Source organism: Centroberyx gerrardi, chromosome 13, assembly GCF_048128805.1.
Source record: "Centroberyx gerrardi isolate f3 chromosome 13, fCenGer3.hap1.cur.20231027, whole genome shotgun sequence".
Lineage (NCBI taxonomy): Eukaryota > Metazoa > Chordata > Actinopteri > Beryciformes > Berycidae > Centroberyx > Centroberyx gerrardi.
In genome coordinates this window covers 3,328,646-3,346,121 of record NC_136009.1, presented here as the reverse complement: position 1 = coordinate 3,346,121, position 17,476 = coordinate 3,328,646, and the positions used below count along the sequence as shown (strand labels likewise).

At 41.0% G+C, this 17,476-nt stretch overlaps 1 protein-coding gene across 1 annotated transcript in view; it reads right to left on the bottom strand.

Moving 5' to 3' along the window:
* Positions 1-7,197: 7,197 nt before the first annotated feature.
* The window catches only part of plppr4a (phospholipid phosphatase related 4a), a 32,571-nt gene continuing 22,292 nt past the window's right edge, over positions 7,198-17,476 (bottom strand). Inside the window, exons 7-12 of the mRNA XM_071915426.1 lie at positions 16,995-17,130; positions 15,277-15,505; positions 12,817-13,432; positions 9,487-9,643; positions 7,707-8,465; positions 7,198-7,331 (exon numbers count right to left, since the gene is read on the bottom strand). Of these exons, the coding sequence (XP_071771527.1) occupies positions 7,198-7,331; positions 7,707-8,465; positions 9,487-9,643; positions 12,817-13,432; positions 15,277-15,505; positions 16,995-17,130 (2,031 nt within the window). The remainder of the gene's footprint in view (positions 7,332-7,706; positions 8,466-9,486; positions 9,644-12,816; positions 13,433-15,276; positions 15,506-16,994; positions 17,131-17,476) is intronic.

Sequence of the window (17,476 nt, the reverse complement as noted above, 5' to 3'; positions counted from 1 at the left end):
AGGTTAGCCCACCGAGTGTGCCTGTGTGAAAGATTAGCCAGGCCAGGACTAAGAGCCAGGCTACCCTAGGCTTAACAAAGTTGAAGTATACAGTTAGCCCTGGGCTAAGGACATTGTGAGAAAGGTTTCAGAGAACAGTACAGGACAGGCTGTAGATGTTGGATTGACAGTACTGTACACTGTAAAGTTTGTGTTTATATCACTTGAAAACCAAACAGCACCAGAGGTGTAGCAGTGAAAGAGTTCAGATAGGTTTCCAATGGTACAATGGTGACATTCTCTAAATATCATCTAAATATTATAGAATGATATTTCCTTATATAATAGCAAACCATATTTATATACTATATTTATTTTGTAAATTAAAACATATTCCCTTAATATACAGTCAAAAGCCTGAGCAATGGGATAGTTCATTAAGGGTGCCGTTGCCTTGTTTTTTGTGGCTGAATCAAGGTCTCAAGAGTAAAAATAAGTTAAACAGAGCAATATTTTCTTTATATCTGAAGTGGAAATAACAAGATCCTGTTTGTGTAATCTCTGTTAGGATCATGTTAGGGTTCAAAAGTGACAAGACGTCATTGCGTATGGTCCATTTGTAAATTGGCAATGGGAAACATAACCACAAACTTTTTATGGGTTACACAGACGTGACTCGAAAAGTGCACAGTTGTGCCCCTAGTGGTCAAATATGGTAGTATTTTCTCTTGCAGAGAGACCAGACAGAATGGGGCCCTATGGAGAATTTGCATAAAAGTGTGTCTTGTGAATGATTGAAATCTCTAATTGCAGATAGAATTTACTGACATGTATGACCCAGGTAGTATTTCCTCTAGCTGTAAAGCTTGATCATATCTTTTGTTTTTGATAAAAAGCGAGTTTTTGTCCATTACCTCATGAATAATTAATATACTGTACGTCTGATGACGTCATCATCAATTGTCATAGCAAACTTTTTTACGACAGTGGTGTTTTGCTGAGTGTGGAAGTATCAAAGACTCTGGGAGTCAACAAGTCCTATAATAATCTAAAACTAATCCATTACTATGTGATAATGGAGCTGTGATGATTATACCCAGGATTTACACTTTGACTTCAAGATAAACAAAATTAAAACAAAACCTTGTTGACAAGGTTGCTGGCAGCAATTGTCATAATGGGTTGTGCAGACATGGGAGCTAGCTACTTGTTATTCATGAACCCTTTTAGCCAATGAGCTCTGATTAGCCACAATGCTAGCGTGGACATGTACAAGCGTGGATTCTTAGGAAAAGGAAAAGTCATCTCATCATTTATACTTTTATATACATTTACAATGAAATTATGTCACTTAAGACAATTTCCAGGCTAACAACTCTGTAATGATACAATAGACCATATTAGCATCACTGACTTCCATGCTATGCTGGTCTCTCTCACCCATTAGAAGGCACTCCAAACACTCAACTGCAAGTGTAGCATTGGAGAGATAGCAAGTTACAAGGCTGTCTGTGACTATAATGTCTGTGACGTAACTGACCCAGTGGAAAAACTGCAACTAAGTAACAATTTAACTTCTGATATGGACCAATTGAAAAATGCCTGAAAAAGTCAAAAGATGATCTAAGTTGGTTTTTTCAGGCTTTAAAAACTTTTAAATAGACCAAGATAAGTTTACTCTCCCAAAACTTAGGCTGTTGACTGTATGTCTTCCTTACCAAGCCGTATTTCAAAGGTATGTCCTCCAAAGCACAAGATATTGCACTGATATCTGTCTTACAAATTAGTATTCCAAAATAAATCTCACTCCCACCAAACCATATCATTCTACACTGATATCTCTTATAAAGCTCACCATATTTCCCTATTTTACTTATCTTTCATACCAAAACATACTGCTCTTAATGTTCCCGACAGCTCACAAAACTGTATTCCAGTAATATACCTATCTTTTAAACCAAGACATTTCATTAAAATATCTGCAAAATCAAAACATTCCCATCTGTCTTCATTACCAAAGTTAAAAATTTGTACTGATATAGCGTATTCAATTCAAACTATACTCCATTGACATGCCTTTTATATCAAACTAGATTTAAATTTCTTGTCTTTGATTACAAACCATATTCCACAACAATATCTGTCAAATCAAAATATATAAATATCTCTTCAAAGTATCTAAAACTTCGACTTAGTCTCCCCCACCAATGACTATACACAGGGATGAACACTTACGTATACAGTATGGGTGATTTATTTGTACAGGGACAGATACAACCACAATAACATATTGCAACTAACTACCTGTTGCATTGTATCACAGTATTTAGTTAATGTTCAACACAGTCTCACAAAATTTAGTGAAATGAGCCCAAACTTTGAAATGCAGATTATGTGTTGTGGACACAAATAATGTGATTATGTTCCCCCACCACAAGGAAGGATTATGTGACAATGATAATAGCAGTTGGACCTTCTATTTTCAGGTGTTTGCGAAAACGTTAGATAAGGTTAAGTTTATGCATGTAAAACAACTTTGGCTAAGGTTGGGGTTAGGTTTAGGCAAGTAAAAGTTTTGGCCATGGTTAAATAAGAAAAACTTTCACTGAAAATGAAAACTTGACTCAAAGTAGAAAAATGTTTGGCACGAGTTGGGAATTGAACCCTGGTCATCGGAACTGAAGGCAAACCTATACACCCATCCACTGTTAATCTACTGCCTGTTTCTAGTTGTGGCTCCTTGGCCTAATCCTTTCTGGTGGGCAAATGTATTTCTGTATTTCAAGACATTGTGCTCATTTTACAAAATTTTGTGAGACCAGGCTGTAATGTTAGCTAGCGTTCAGCACTGGTCCTGCATACAATTTTATTAGCCACCTAGCCCAAAATATTTCTCTATCCAGATTGATACAATAAGATCCTCCCTAGCCACATGCATTAGCAAACCCCCCACATATGAAGACCACAAACCAGCAAAGAAGAAAACATGGATATTTTGAAGCAATGCCTGAACCAAAATCAAAAAGATTATAACTTTAAGAGAAAGGCATGTTTTGAGATGTAAATTTTCTTGTGCTATTTTTTGTTTTGAGATGGCATCCATTTACAGACATGTCTTACTACAGTGTGAATCTCAGTGTTGTAAATGAAATAATTGTGTGCTTCTGAATATGTTTTTTGACTGCTGAAGCTGCCCCAATGGATTATATTGGAGAGCAGCACATCCAGCCAACTCATGGTCCTTGACAGTTAAGTCACAATAGTGGCTTATTTTATAATGGATGAGATTTTGGTGAGATTTTGGCAAGAATCGATCGGTATGATGATAAATGATGGGAAAATAAGGCCCAGGTTTAAAATAACTGGAAACATCCTTTCACATCCCTATCAAAATACTGATTCCAATTCTAAATAACTGTTATTCTGTAATTCTGCAATTTTCACATTTTTGCACTTGAGCTGCTTGAGGTAAGAGCGCAGAGTGTTCATCTCATTCACTAAGAAGTTTCTGCAAATCAAGTTGTGACACAAACAAGCCATGGAAAAGAGCATGGTGCATGCAAGTAGCCTCTTCATCACCAACTGCAAGCACAAATTGCTTCAGCTTTAAGACTAATCCAGCAAGGCTCCCTTATACTCTAAAACCCTTTTCAAATTGGAGCGTTCTGTAATTTTTCAATCTTTCAATCAAGGATATATTTATTGCTATTTTAATTTTAGAAAATAATAATTCACTGATCTGAGCTGAGATTCTAGGATGGAAAACCCTCTCCCTTGCCTAACCTGATGATGTCCACTGCCCATTGCAGCAACAATAGCAGCCATTCTGAATGGACAAACTGATCTCTTTGTGTTACGGCTTTACACCACCTTACAAATGATCTTATATGTACTACAATAATTTGGGGGAGTTGGTGTTGCGAAGTGTTAGTGAATTCAGCAAAATAATACGATTTACATATAATTTACATGTGCATGACCATGACAGTTTTTTTACCAGCGTTATTAAGCCGCTTTCCACTGATTGTTAGTGAACAATCAGTTAGTGAAAAAAAAGTTAGTGAACAGCATGGCATTCTGATTTGGTCATTTTGGTGATATAGCACATTCTTCCCTGCAAAAACCTTTAGTGAATCTGGGTCTCAGTTCCTTGTTAGCATCTAATTCTCTCTGCAGTCATGTTAACAGTGATTGTCTGTCATTGTCTGTCAGGTTGTCAGATGCATGTAGTGTACAATTGTTCTTGAAAAGTGATATCATGTGCATAGGTTGCCTACTAACCGCATGTCACCCTGAATGCTCTTGGTAACAGAGGCACTAGTTAACCAATAACTAGCTCATGTCAATGTTGAAGACAAGTCTGTATTTAGGTTAATCTTTCAAATCTCAATGACAGGTGATGGTAACTGTTTTATGAAAGCAGTAATGACTGTGAGGGAGTTGGTTATAGTGTAATAACAGCTGTGGTAATTCGCTCTATTAGATTTGATATAATTTGACATCAAGTAGGTGACTGCTAACATTAGCTAACGTTATGACTAGATGAACTACTGGTGTGATCATGGCTGTTCCTTCGGTCGAGTTGCTGTAGTCTTTGATTTGAATCTTCGACCGCTCTACTCATCTGTGTGCATAAAGCGAATACAACAACATAACCTAGTGCTTCAAGGTTAATTACCTTATCGCTTAGGTAAATATGTCTGAGGGGCATTCTTTGCTGCATCTACAGGTACTATGGTGATGTGGCTGGGTACAATACCCTCTAGGGCTTTCATACAAGAGTTACCAGTGCAAACGTTCACACCAACTACTGCCAGTTCTCTCCAACCCCCCTCCTGAAATAAATAATACTAACAATAATAATGCAAACATGCTATAAGCAGTGTACATATATAAGAGGGAAAAAAAGCAGAAAGCAAGAAAGATGGCAAACTACATCACTGGTTACCACGAGAGTTAGCATAGAAACCAGTTCTATTTTTCATCCAACATGGTTTGCAGGCCTCTTCTTCAAATTTGTAAACTTGCAATTCAACTAGGTCCATTGAGCAAGTGCTCAAAATCCTTAAGTTCCACTCAAATGCCATTTACCTCTCCCTCAAACCAAACCTAACATACAGTATATGTCTTAAACATCTAGTATATGTCTTAAACAATATTTTATTCATATATGTCTTTGAAACTAAAACATACTTTAATGCTAGCTAAAACAGAACATACCAAAAGCATTTAATTAATGAGTTTAATAGCAAAACAACATTCTGCTGAGATACCTGTCACATTCAACTACATTCTCTTGAAATATCTGCCTCTTAAACTGAAACACTTTTTATACTGTATGTTAAAACATGAAAAAATATGTCTTTACCTAACCATCACCGCCAGCATCATCATTACCCTTATCTTCATCATTATAGCTCCTATAGTTGTAATAAGTAAAGAGACATCTGACCAGTAGTGGGAGCTTTAGAGGAATCATAGAAATATGTACACAGCAAAATCTTTAAATAAGCACTCAGTTTTGTTCTCAGACTACCATTTTGACATTGCCACCTTGCTGCTGTAACTGTGCTTTCTTGATTTCTATATGATCCAAAACACTGACTGATTACACATTGCTGCATCAAATTTTAAGTCCTGCACTAACACAGTGTATCGCTGTGACTAGCCCACAGCCAAAGGACTTATATTTTGATGGCACTTTGGCACTATGTTGGGTTAGGGAATGTAGGGAGTGTAAACACTGGGCAAAGGAAAGTAAGTAAAATGATTTGTGTTACACTCTGCTGTGTGTACGGCCTGCTGATCAGTAAACTCAATTTAAAATGGCGATAACTGGATTTTTAAATCTAATTAATCCTAACTAATCCAAAATTAGTAGAGTAAAAAGACCACAATGCTGTGAGACATGATGTGATGGTGGAATGAACCAATCATGGAAAACATAATGCTTGACTTGCATCAGTCTTTGGACTTCAGGATGGTCTGAATGTCGAGTGTGTTCATATGTTTTACATGCTGCATGTGTCAGTGTACAGTACAGGTAGTATACAGTAGGGATTAGTCATATACTGTACACAATTAAGACACAGCATGTGAAAAAAACAGCGAGTGCTTGTTCTACCTTCTTTAAAAGCAGCGTATGCCCATATTATTGTTCATATCCAGCACAAACACAATACCACTGAAACCTAAGAGATTCTATTATTGCCCAAAAGGGACTCCTTGTAACCCAGACACTATTAAGACTGTGGGTTTGATTCCCACGGTGGCCACCCACACTCATATGTACAAACACAGCACAGTTATGGGCTTTGAATACAAATGTCCATCAAACGGCACGTCATTACACTAGAAAGTTTATATATCCATACAGGGTAGCTGTGCTTGTCGAAAGGATTGAAAGCTGAGAATATATGTATAAATGTTAACAATATAAATGTTAATCCACTCACGGCTGACCAGGCAGTCAGAGGGAAGGGGCAGAGTAAGATGGCTGAATCCCTCCTCGTTGGCCCGTTGAAGGGTTAGAGGAGAGACTGAGGAGGCTGTGGTCTTTCCTTATTAGCAAGTCAAAGGGTCCGGAGTTAACTTAACCCGCTATCCTTGTGCCTGTGACATGAGTGCACTGAATTTGTTGGATTTACAAAATGAGAGCAATTGGATTAGCAGATTAAAAAATGTATAAGGAAAAAAATGTTGAATCAAACTCACCCCTTATATGTTCAGGCTCAGGCTATTGTCCTTCCTTATTGGCCAGTTGGAGATTGGAGGCGGGGATAAAAGAGGTTGTGATCTGTATTCAGAAACTATTGTTTGTGCCCCAAAGTGGATCGTGGGCCTATTGCTGATGGGTTTTAATAAGCCTTGGTTCCCAGGGCGAGAGACTAAATTTATTCAGTTTGGGTGCCGAACCAGTTCGGAGGCTGGAGGGTCATAATTGACCATTTAAAGGTTGGACGTGTGATTAAGGAACCTGTAGTGAGTCCTGATTGGCCAGGTGAGAGGCTGTGGGCGGGACTAGAGAATCTATGATCATCCCTTATTGGCCAGCCCTTGGTTGCGGGCAGATTAAACAAGCTGAATTTCCTGACTGAAAACTGAAAAAAGCAGAAGCTCTGTGCTGTCGGCCCAAGCCACACATTTCTACTACTATTTTGCAATGGTCAGAGGACAAATTGGAATCACAGGAATAGAATGAATTTAGGCCTGAGTATCTCATTCTTTATAGCCTAACCCTAGAGTTGGAGGCGGAGTATGAGTCAGGATGGGGCGGGGTAAGGTAGGGGGAGGAGTTGGGCTCGGCCGGCCAAAAATCCCCTGCAACTGCCTGTTGGGGTGATTAGGGTTGTCTTGGAAACGGCTGCTGGGGTTCTCTTGGAAACGGCTGCTGGGGTTGTCTTGGAAACGACTACTGGGGTTTTCTTGGAAACGACTGCCGGGGTTGTCTTGGAAACGGCTGCCAGGGTTGTCTTGGAAACGACTGCCGGGGTTGTCTTGGAAATGGCTGCCGGGGTTTTCTTGGAAACGGCTGCCGGGGTTGTCTTGGAAACGGCTGCCAGGGTTTTCTTGGAAACGGCTGCCCGGGTTGTCTTGGAAATGGATGCCAGGGTTTTCTTGGAAACGGCTGCCCGGGTTGTCTTGGAAATGGATGCCAGGGTTTTCTTGGAAACGGCTGCCCGGGTTGTCTTGGAAATGGATGCCAGGGTTGTCTTGGAAATGGATGCCAGGGTTGTCTTGGAAACGGCTGCCGGGGTTGTCATGGAAACGGTTGGCACTGTCATTGTCGAGGCGGTTGCCGTTGTCGTAGAGACGGTGGTTGCTGTGGAGGTCGGGGCTGGGCCCTCGATCGGGGACGTGGACAACACTGCTGCCGCTCTTCCTCCTCAGGGTGGACTCGCGGCTGGACGAGGCCACCGATTGGCAGTCGGAGCCACCGTCACTGCTAACGCCCGCTCCCTCCACTGGGGTGACCCTGATGGTGGTGATAGCCTGGGGGTGGGGATGGAAGGGAGGGGCAAAGGTCGCACTAGGGGAGAACGGCGAGGTGGGGTTGTTAGAGTTGGGGTTAAAGTTAGGGTGAGCGTTATTAAAGTTGGGATTACCGAGGTTGTTGGGGTTAAAATTGACGTGCTGGGGGTTGTTGGGGTTGTTGGGGTGTAAAGGATGCAACGGGTGGACAACATGTGGGTGGTTGGAGTATACACCTCCTCCTCCTTCTCCTCCTCCATCACTCTCTGTTTCAGTCCCCGTCACGCTTCTCCGTCCGTCCAGCGACCCTCCGTCCCTTAGCGAATCACAGCTGTCCGTGTGTCTGTTCAGGTCATTGAGGGTGAAACCTGATTGGCGGAGAGACGCTCGTTGGTCCGGTGGTTTCCATCGCCAGGAGCCGCTGCCATCGGTGCTCGGCGGTTTCACCACTGGTTTGTTCCCCCGGGACTCCGGGTGAGCTTCAACACGAACTATACTGCCACTTCTCTCCAAACCTGGAATAAACAAACAAGACTAATTAATTAGTTAATTACTACTATTACTACTACTAATAATAATAATACAACTACTACTACTACAACTGCTACTGCTATTACTACTAACAGTAATAATAATAATGATACAACTACTATTACTACTAACAATAATAATAATAATAGTACAACTACTACTACCACTACTACTGCAAACTGATGGGCTTGCAACTGCTTTTTAACCAACCACCAATCAATATATCATATTCAAATTAATTGTTAAACCTTGGTATAATTACCGTCTGTGTTGGGCAAGCTACTTGGAAAATGTAGTAGAGCTATGTAGTGAGCTAAGCTACCAGTTACTCTACATTAAATGAAGCTCCACTACACTGAAGCTATCCCCCAGAGAAATGTAGCTAGCTAAGCTACAAGCAACATGGCAAAAGTAGTTTGCTACATCGAAACTACTTTTTTTTTTTTTTACATTGAACCAACTTGCCAAAATGCCATGCCAAATCAATGTTCTCAGTGATCAAGAAAAACTGTCAGTCAAACAAATAGGCAGCAAAAAAATGTTCAGTTCAGTTGTTTATTATAAAAAAAAGCTGTGCCTTTGCGAGCAACTGCTCTTATAACAATACCAATTTGGCAACAAAAACAAACAAACAAAAAACGGACACAACATAACAGACACAATTCCTCCGTGTATGGCGCTGGCGTCACGTACCTATCCTTAGTTTTATTCCAGACCACAGCAGAAAGCTCCGCAGCTTTAGAAATGCCTGGGAGAATGTAGCTTCACTGGACGCTACTGCACTACTTGATCAATAAAAAAACGCTATTTGATTCAAAAACAGCGACGCTACCACCATGCTACTGAGAAATGTAGTTAAACTAGTAGCGCCGCTACTTGTAGCGACGTTACTGCCCAACACTGATTACCGTAAACAAATGAGCCCATAGTGGAGACGATATAGGGAAGATAAATGATAAAAGGAACATTAAAGGTAAAGTTATTAGAGTCTGTTAGAGTACAGACCTCCTCCTCCAAAAACTCCAGTGGTGGAGGCGGGTGGTGACGGGTCCTGGTCTGTCAGGGCTCGGTACCGGATAGATCCGGTGCAGCTGACGGTGCTGCCGCCGTCCTCCGACCGAGGAGAGTGGAGCAGACCCTGCTGCTTGGATAAGGCTATCACCTGGAATATGTAGCAGACACAGTGAAATGTCAATGAATTCCAACCTTGCTGCTGGGACACTTGAAATATAGCACAAAGAATGATGCTATCACCTGGAACATCACTGACAACACGCATCAACGCAATCTTATGACATTTTTTCACCTCATATGGATATGATTTGGATTTCTAAAGTAAACTAACCCAACTACCAAATAAATCCATGTAAACCTGTGTTTTTAGGTGATAATATGTTCTTTAAAACCATGTAAATGCTTTCATGGAACTAGCGCCTTAATCTCACGATTCACAGTAACCGGAGTAATGTGTGCATGTAAACGTACCCAGCGCTATTGACTGCAATTTTTAGGGGCAGTTTTTCTCTGCCCTCTGCATATCTCCTCACCACTGCAGAAAACAAAAATACATCTAGTAGGCAGATATTTCCGTGACATGCATAGTAAATTCACATAGTAGGCCTTATATTTTACCGTTGTGTACTATCACTGCAATCCTGAAATTTCCCTCACTGCTAGTGCAGCCTACACCTTGTTACTTTAGGCTACATTTACTTGGCTATTGTTAAGGTAATTCACTGTATTGCACTTAAAGAGGCAATAGGTGAGATTTTTCCTGTCCCATAGCAGGGTTGTTGAGCAATACCAATGACTCAATGATTACTTGACCATGTGCTGAGATTTCTGTCTTTCAAAACTCACTTTCTAGCCTGTGTTGCAACAAAAACTCCCCACCCAGTACAGTTTCAAGACCCCCGGCCCCCCACCCCCACCTACTGGCATATGAAGGACGGTGCTACAAGCGAGCAACACATTTCGGCTAAGAAGGCTAAAAGTTAAATGACTATCAAGGCTGGTGGTAGCTATGGGCAGGGGTGGGCTCAGCCCACCCAAACGTGCATCTTGCCCACCCAATCAAAAGTTAAGAAAAAAAAAGTTTTTTGTTCAGCCAGTGGAAAGATAGCACAGAAAATACCAGTACCGTTTCTAACTTCTGATTGGGTGGGCAGCCTACAGCCCGCCTCCAAAGTCGCCCACTGTCCACCCCCCCTTCTCGTCATGTTCAGGCACAAACACACAGAGCTCTGAAGCAGACCCGTCCGCTGCACAGAGTGTGGCCATATTCACACCAAATCAGGCGCACTTCCCGCAGGGTTGTGCGGACGTGTGCAGGGGTGTGGGCGTGTTTATTTGTGCTTTAGAACGTAACCGCTGTGAAACAATCAGATAATAACGTTTTATTTCTCTGATTCACGGGCTTTCTCGCTACCACCGCTCCCTCTCTTCATTCACTCTCTAGCTCGCTCGACCACCGCTGCTCTTTCTCTCTCTCTCTCTCTCTCTCTCTCTCTCTCTCTCAATTCAATTCAATTCAATTGGCTTTATTGGCATGACATTTTTGACATGCAAAACCAATGTTGGTCATTTCTTGACCAACGTTCAAATGAAACAGACCTGTCCACTGTGTGTAAACACCTGCAGGAGTATAAGGAAGCTTTTCCTGAGTTGCATAAATTGTATGTAACAGCCCTGGAAATTGGTGTGTCTTCAGCATCATGTGAGAGTTCCTTCTCCACACTGTCACGAGTCCTAACCCCCTATCGTTGCACCATGTTACATGAAAGAAAGAGGAAATTGGTGATCTTGGCCCATGAGAAATCCTTAGATATGGATTAATTTGTTAGAATTTTTGCCAAGGGAAACAGGAGACTGATGTTGTAGATAGATAGATAGATAGATAGATAGATGGATGGATGGATGGATGGATAGATAGATAGATAGATAGATAGATAGATAGATAGATAGATAGATAGATAAAAATAATTAAAGAAATGGATATATGACTGATATACTGTACATATGGATTTTCAGGTTGCTGTTGGATGTACCTAACAAAGCGAAAAAAAAGAGAAAAAAAAGTTTTATAAAATGTTGTTCTGATGTTGCCCTGTTGGATTGTATATATATATATATATATATATATATATATATATATATATATATATAGTTACATTGAAGTTTGAGTATAGGCTTGAGTTAGTTGATTTAGTTGTTTTCTTTGTCAGTTTTCAGTTTGAGTTTGAATAAGACTACCTTCTAGTTTTGTAAATATTGGCTATGGTGTCTCACTTGATTAGGTTTTAATTTTATTTGAGAACTAAACTCATCCAATGAAAAGAATTGTTATGGAGTTGATTATGTTAAAATCTGGATGAAGGAATTTTTTTATTTTAGGGTAAATCAATCTGCCCTCCACTGACTCAAATCATAGGGTAGCAGCAAACTTAGAAATGCTGCTTCACTACCTCCCAATTTCCCTGCTTCAAATTGTTCTTTATAAATTAGAATAGAATACTACTTTATTAATCCCCATGGGGAAATTAATCTTCTGCATTTAACCCATCCAAACACCCCATACACAAACACACAGCCATAAGCTGGAGAGGCCTGAGGGCACAATGGCAGGAGCTTGCATCTGATCTTGACTCTGACAACCCTCCGGTTGCCAGCTGTCATTTTGCCAGATTTTTGTGCCATCTGGCCAGGGATTTGAACCGGCAACCTTTGGACTACTAGTCTGCTTCTCTAACCTCTGGGCTACCTACCGCCCAAGTTGCCCACCTATTATTTCTACCAGCCCACCCTAATATAGCAGGCTAAAACCGGCCCTGATGACTATGCTGTATTATTATTAGAGTATTTAGCATGGTGATATATTTTCTCTTCACTAGACCTTTCTGTTCTCTGCTAGCTTACTCATTTCTGTTGTGACACTGTGACTTTACTGTTTGTGTAAATTCAACAGGTCGACAGAAGTCATAGATTACTTAAAGCTTTAGAGAAATATTTGACCAGGTAGGACGAAAGTCTGCTAACTATCCAACTAACGTTAGGTTACCTGCACTGGGTAGCTGAGTGCTGCTATAGCTAGTTAGCATACTAGTCGACCGAAAGAGCTAACATTGAAAATAATTTTTGGCCGACCTGACTGGTATGCTAGGTCTCTGGCGAGATTTCGCCAAAATAATGCCAAAGCACAATTTCGAGCCAACGATTCAACAAAACATGTTGACAAGCAAATGACATAGACAGATAATATAAAATAAAAGGATTAAGCAGGTAGAGAACATGAATGAATGAATGAATGAATAATACAATATATAATATAATATTAACCTGCATAATACGAGGCTGTCCCCCAGCACTGAGCGGCCTACAGGGGATGTTGGTCTTCTCAGCCACTCTCAACCACTTTTCTCTTACTGACCCTCCTCCATCCACAATGCTGTCCTCTGATTCGCTTTCCTGGTCCTTGGGGTTTGGGTTATCCTCCTCAGGAATGTGAACTAGCTGGGAGGAACCAGGCCGTGATTGGATAGACACTCTGGCCCCACCAGCCAATCCCGTGCTGCCATTGTGGGATAGGTGATTATGATTGGCCAGAGGAACAGAGCTAGCTGCTAGTTTCATGTACTGAGCTGGGATGTGAGTCCCGACCCGGAGCTCTGTTTCCAGGCCAGCGGCTGAAGGTAAGTGGGTCCCACTGCGGAGCTCTGCCTCCAGGCCCATGGCAGAAGGTTCAGAGGAGCAGCGCAGCTCCATGGTCCTCTGAGGAGATGAAGCGGAGGCTGGCCTTACTCCATCCATCACCTGGAGTGACAGCTTCCTGTTGTCATTCTTGTTCTTCCATTGGCTAAGGAGCTGTTTGGAACGGGTTGAGTCCATCGAGGCGTGGATGGAGGCGTGCCGTCGAGGAACACGACCCTCCTCCAATGACGAGCCTCCGTGGGACCTGGAGGAAGGGACCAGAGGAACTTCATCAGCAACAAGACAGAAGACAGACAGCTGTGACAGGGCAAGCTTGTTAAAGCTGGGGATACACGAGACAACTTTTAAAATCCTAACAGATTATGAAAAGACTAGGCGTATACACTAACCGACACTAACCGACTGGTTTCTGCAGATTTTTTTATGACTGAAAAACTGGGGATCACACACTTAACGACTATGCCAGATGAGGGATCACACACTACTCGACTTGTCACTGTAACTGAACCAAACTGAACGCACCAAACTCACATGAAAACACGAGCTCTCGCGGTACGCTACGAGATACCGGTAGCACAGCAACCACGGGGGTACGAGCATAGATATAAATTATACATTTTTATGGGTACTAGAGCTTGCTGTTGTTGTTGCGCCACCATCTGCATGGAATAATTTTTTGGTCATTCTATTTTCTATTCAGAAACAGAAAAAAAGAAAAGAAAAACAAATGATGATTTAATTTTCATTACAAAATCCAAAAATGGAAAATGGAAATATAGGAGGCATTGTCCGTTTTCCTGTTGAGAAACGGCAGATACAACATTTACAAAGGACTTGATTTTCCTTTTCTCCTTTGTAAAACAGAAAATGAAATAACAAAAATTAAAAAAGCCCATTTTGGGATTGCAACCAGTAGAGCTGTGCGTCTTTCAGCACCATCAAGGCCTGGAAAGCGGAAAGGAGAGAGAGAAGCAGAGAGGGAGGAAAATAGCATGACCAAAAAATACACGGACCCAAAACGCATTTACATAAAGTTGTGGAAGGGCAGACGTGGCAGTATGGACTGCACAGACTGCAGAGGGAGCTGGAGGTGAGTAGCAAAATGTGAATCAAATACCTGTGAAGTGGGAGCTGAGAACATTTGTAGGCGATGTTGGCTATGGTGCCAGATGATTATGTTGCAAAACCGGACTTACCGCATTTACATTGTCCGGTCGGGACTACCAACTGGACATGTAGGCTAATAAATAATAATTATAAAACCTGACTTTCAGGTCTAAAATCGGCATCTGGCAGCCGAGGTTTTGTGTAATCAATAATTTTTAATTTTTTTCCTGTGTGCCTTGGTACCACAAAGATTGGTAGGCCTATCTATAAATTTATTGTATGAAGAATGAACTAGTTGATTGCTCCTTGGTGTGGGCTAAACACCGTATTGGCTTGTTATGGCATAGCTTCATAGTTTTTCATTGGCTATTGATGGGATCCATTTGCATTTGAGTTGTTGACTAGTATACACTACCCGACTGCGTCCAGATTCCGTTTGTAAAAATCAAACATGTTTGATATAATCGATTGTGAATCCTGGCTAAAATCGGGGCAATAGTTGTCTAGTGTATCCCCAACTTAAGACAAAAAAAACTATGGTAAACTTTATTGACAGTTAACCCTCACATACAATCACAGCAAAAAGCCCTTGTGAGAAATTAGATTTTAACAAGTTGAGAAGAATGTCATACATGTCTAGTGACAGCAAGGTGTCTCCAAAAATAATTAATATATGTTTGTAACTCCAGTAAGGTGCACCTTGTTGGAACACTATTGCCCTACTTCTGGCTTTGTTTACATTAGTGCTGAAATGATTAGTCGATTAATTGATTAGTCAATCGACAGATAATTAATTAGTTAGTTGCAGCCCTAGTTTACATAGCGATTTATTAGACTGAAGACTGAAATATATTGTCCGAGTTTTTGATATCATGGCTGTAAATATGTGACAGATATAGTGAGTTATGATGGGTTAAGAAAGAATGAATCCCATTTTCTATCCACAAGCCAAATTTGTGAGTAGGGAAATAGCTTTTTTACCTTGGCAACGTGCTGCTGCTGAAGGTCATCATGTTGTCGTGGTTGCCCAGCGGACTGGACGGGCTTATCACCTCCACCTCAGCACTGGCTCTCTTCAGATTGGACAGAGAGGGCTCTCGGTAGGAGGAGCTTCGCGTCAGGATTGGCTCTGATTGGTTGGGGGACAAGGTGTGGGAGGAGGTTCGTGTGAGGATGGGCTCTGGCTGGCTGGGAGCCAGGGTATGGTGGCCTATTAGAAGACAACAAGGAGGGGTCAAACTGCTAATCTCGAGCTGAAAATGAAGGGGATGATTTGAAGCTTAGTGAGTTTAATTGGAATCGGCCATTTTAAAAACAAATTAGCGAGCTAAATAAAAAAGGGTCAGAATACTTAGATCAGAGGGGTCAAGCAGCATCATAAAACTAGGATCAGCAAACAAGGAGGGGTCAAGCAGCATTATAATAGAAAACAAGGAAGGGTCAAGTAGCATCATAATACTAGGATCAGAAAACAAGGAGGGTCAAGCAGCATCATAATAGAAAACAAGGAAGGCTCAAGTAGCATCATAATATTAGGATCAGAAAACAAGGAAGGGTCAAGTAGCATCATAATACTAGGATCAGAAAACAAGGAGGGGTCAAGTAGCATCATAATTCTAGGATCAGAAAACAAGGAGGGGTCAAGCAGCATCATAATACTAGGATCAGAACACAAGGAGCGGTCAAGCAGCATCATAATACTAGGATCAGAACACAAGGAAGGGTCAAGCAGCATCATAATACTAGGATCAGAACACAAGGAAGGGTCAAGCATAATACCACGACTTCCCAGAAGTATCGTAGAGTTATTTCTCCCATGTTTAAGTCTCTGTCGTGGTTGTATGGCAGTTAGTTGGTGTATCTAAATATTGCCAGGTGCATTTCTTTATGGGTGAAAAGGTGCAAGCATTAATGGTTTCTAAGGTAGTTCTATGTTTAGGAAGTCTATTTATTAGCTTCAACCCAGCTAATGGAAACGCACCAAATGTTTTGCAACATTTCAAAAGTTTGTTCGAAACTGTCTATAACCTTGTTTCTATCCAAATGTCAAGCAAGTTTCAAGTTTCGTGTATGTTTTGATTGTAAATGAAGCAGAGCCTTGTGAAAATAATTTCTTGTGCCGTCTACTTACGCTGAGCCTCAATTAACTGATAATTAACTGAATAGTGGCTGTGTGATATTCATTGGATGTTAAGATTTTGCACTTTGATTTGTGCTGAGGCCTAATAGAACCGAAGTGGACCTGATTGATTTGGGTCGAGTCAGGCTGAATTTCTCACTTGGTTTTTGGTTTTGGGTTCAGTCTAAAATAATGTCGAGGAGCACTGGTTATTAAGGATATTCAAATTCTAATCAGGTCATCAGAGAGCTATTATATCTTGGCCTTGCTCACTGTCTGCATTGATTTTTTTGAAGATTCATGTCAGGGCAAACTTGAACTTTTATCTTTGAATGTTTAGATTGCATTTTTGCCTTATACAAAGCCATTTTGTTGCTGGAACATGGTATGCACCTTAGCCCACTTAATCCTTCTCAACCATATGAAAGTATAAGTCATACAAGCTGTTATATTTTCCTGATTAAATCATATAAAGTGCAGCTTTAATATTGGACGTTTATTCTAGCAGTTGATCAATCAAGGTAATGAATGGTGTAATTTGTAATTATAACTAATGAACACTTAGCAGCAATGCAATTACCTGGGTGGCTGTTACTTGCTGTTGATTGACTGACGTTGGGGAGGGAGGAGAGGGGGGGCTCTCTCAGGGTGGGGGGAGGTGGTCGGCTTCTGGACCGATCTTCACTGGGTTGGAAATTCCCCACCGCATACACACCCTGCATACAGGTACACAGATACACAGATACACAAACACATACATCCACAGTCAGGAACAGAAGAGCATGCAGCATAAACAAGGGTTTGGCCACTGCAGTTTTTAGTGGCAGCCATGTCAGCTCCAGTCTGGCTCCAGCTGTTACTAAAGCCTTATTTGAACTGGATGTAGTTTTACTGGTGGAGGTCCTGTAATTGTAATTGTTACCAAAAGTATTTGTAGTTTGAATCCATTCAAATCTGCCATGTTTGTAATTTTTACAAGTCTGGTAAAAAAATCCATAGCAAATTATCTACTGGTTTCAGCAAACTCTGTTAATAGCAATCCACTTTGAATTGTCATCTCCG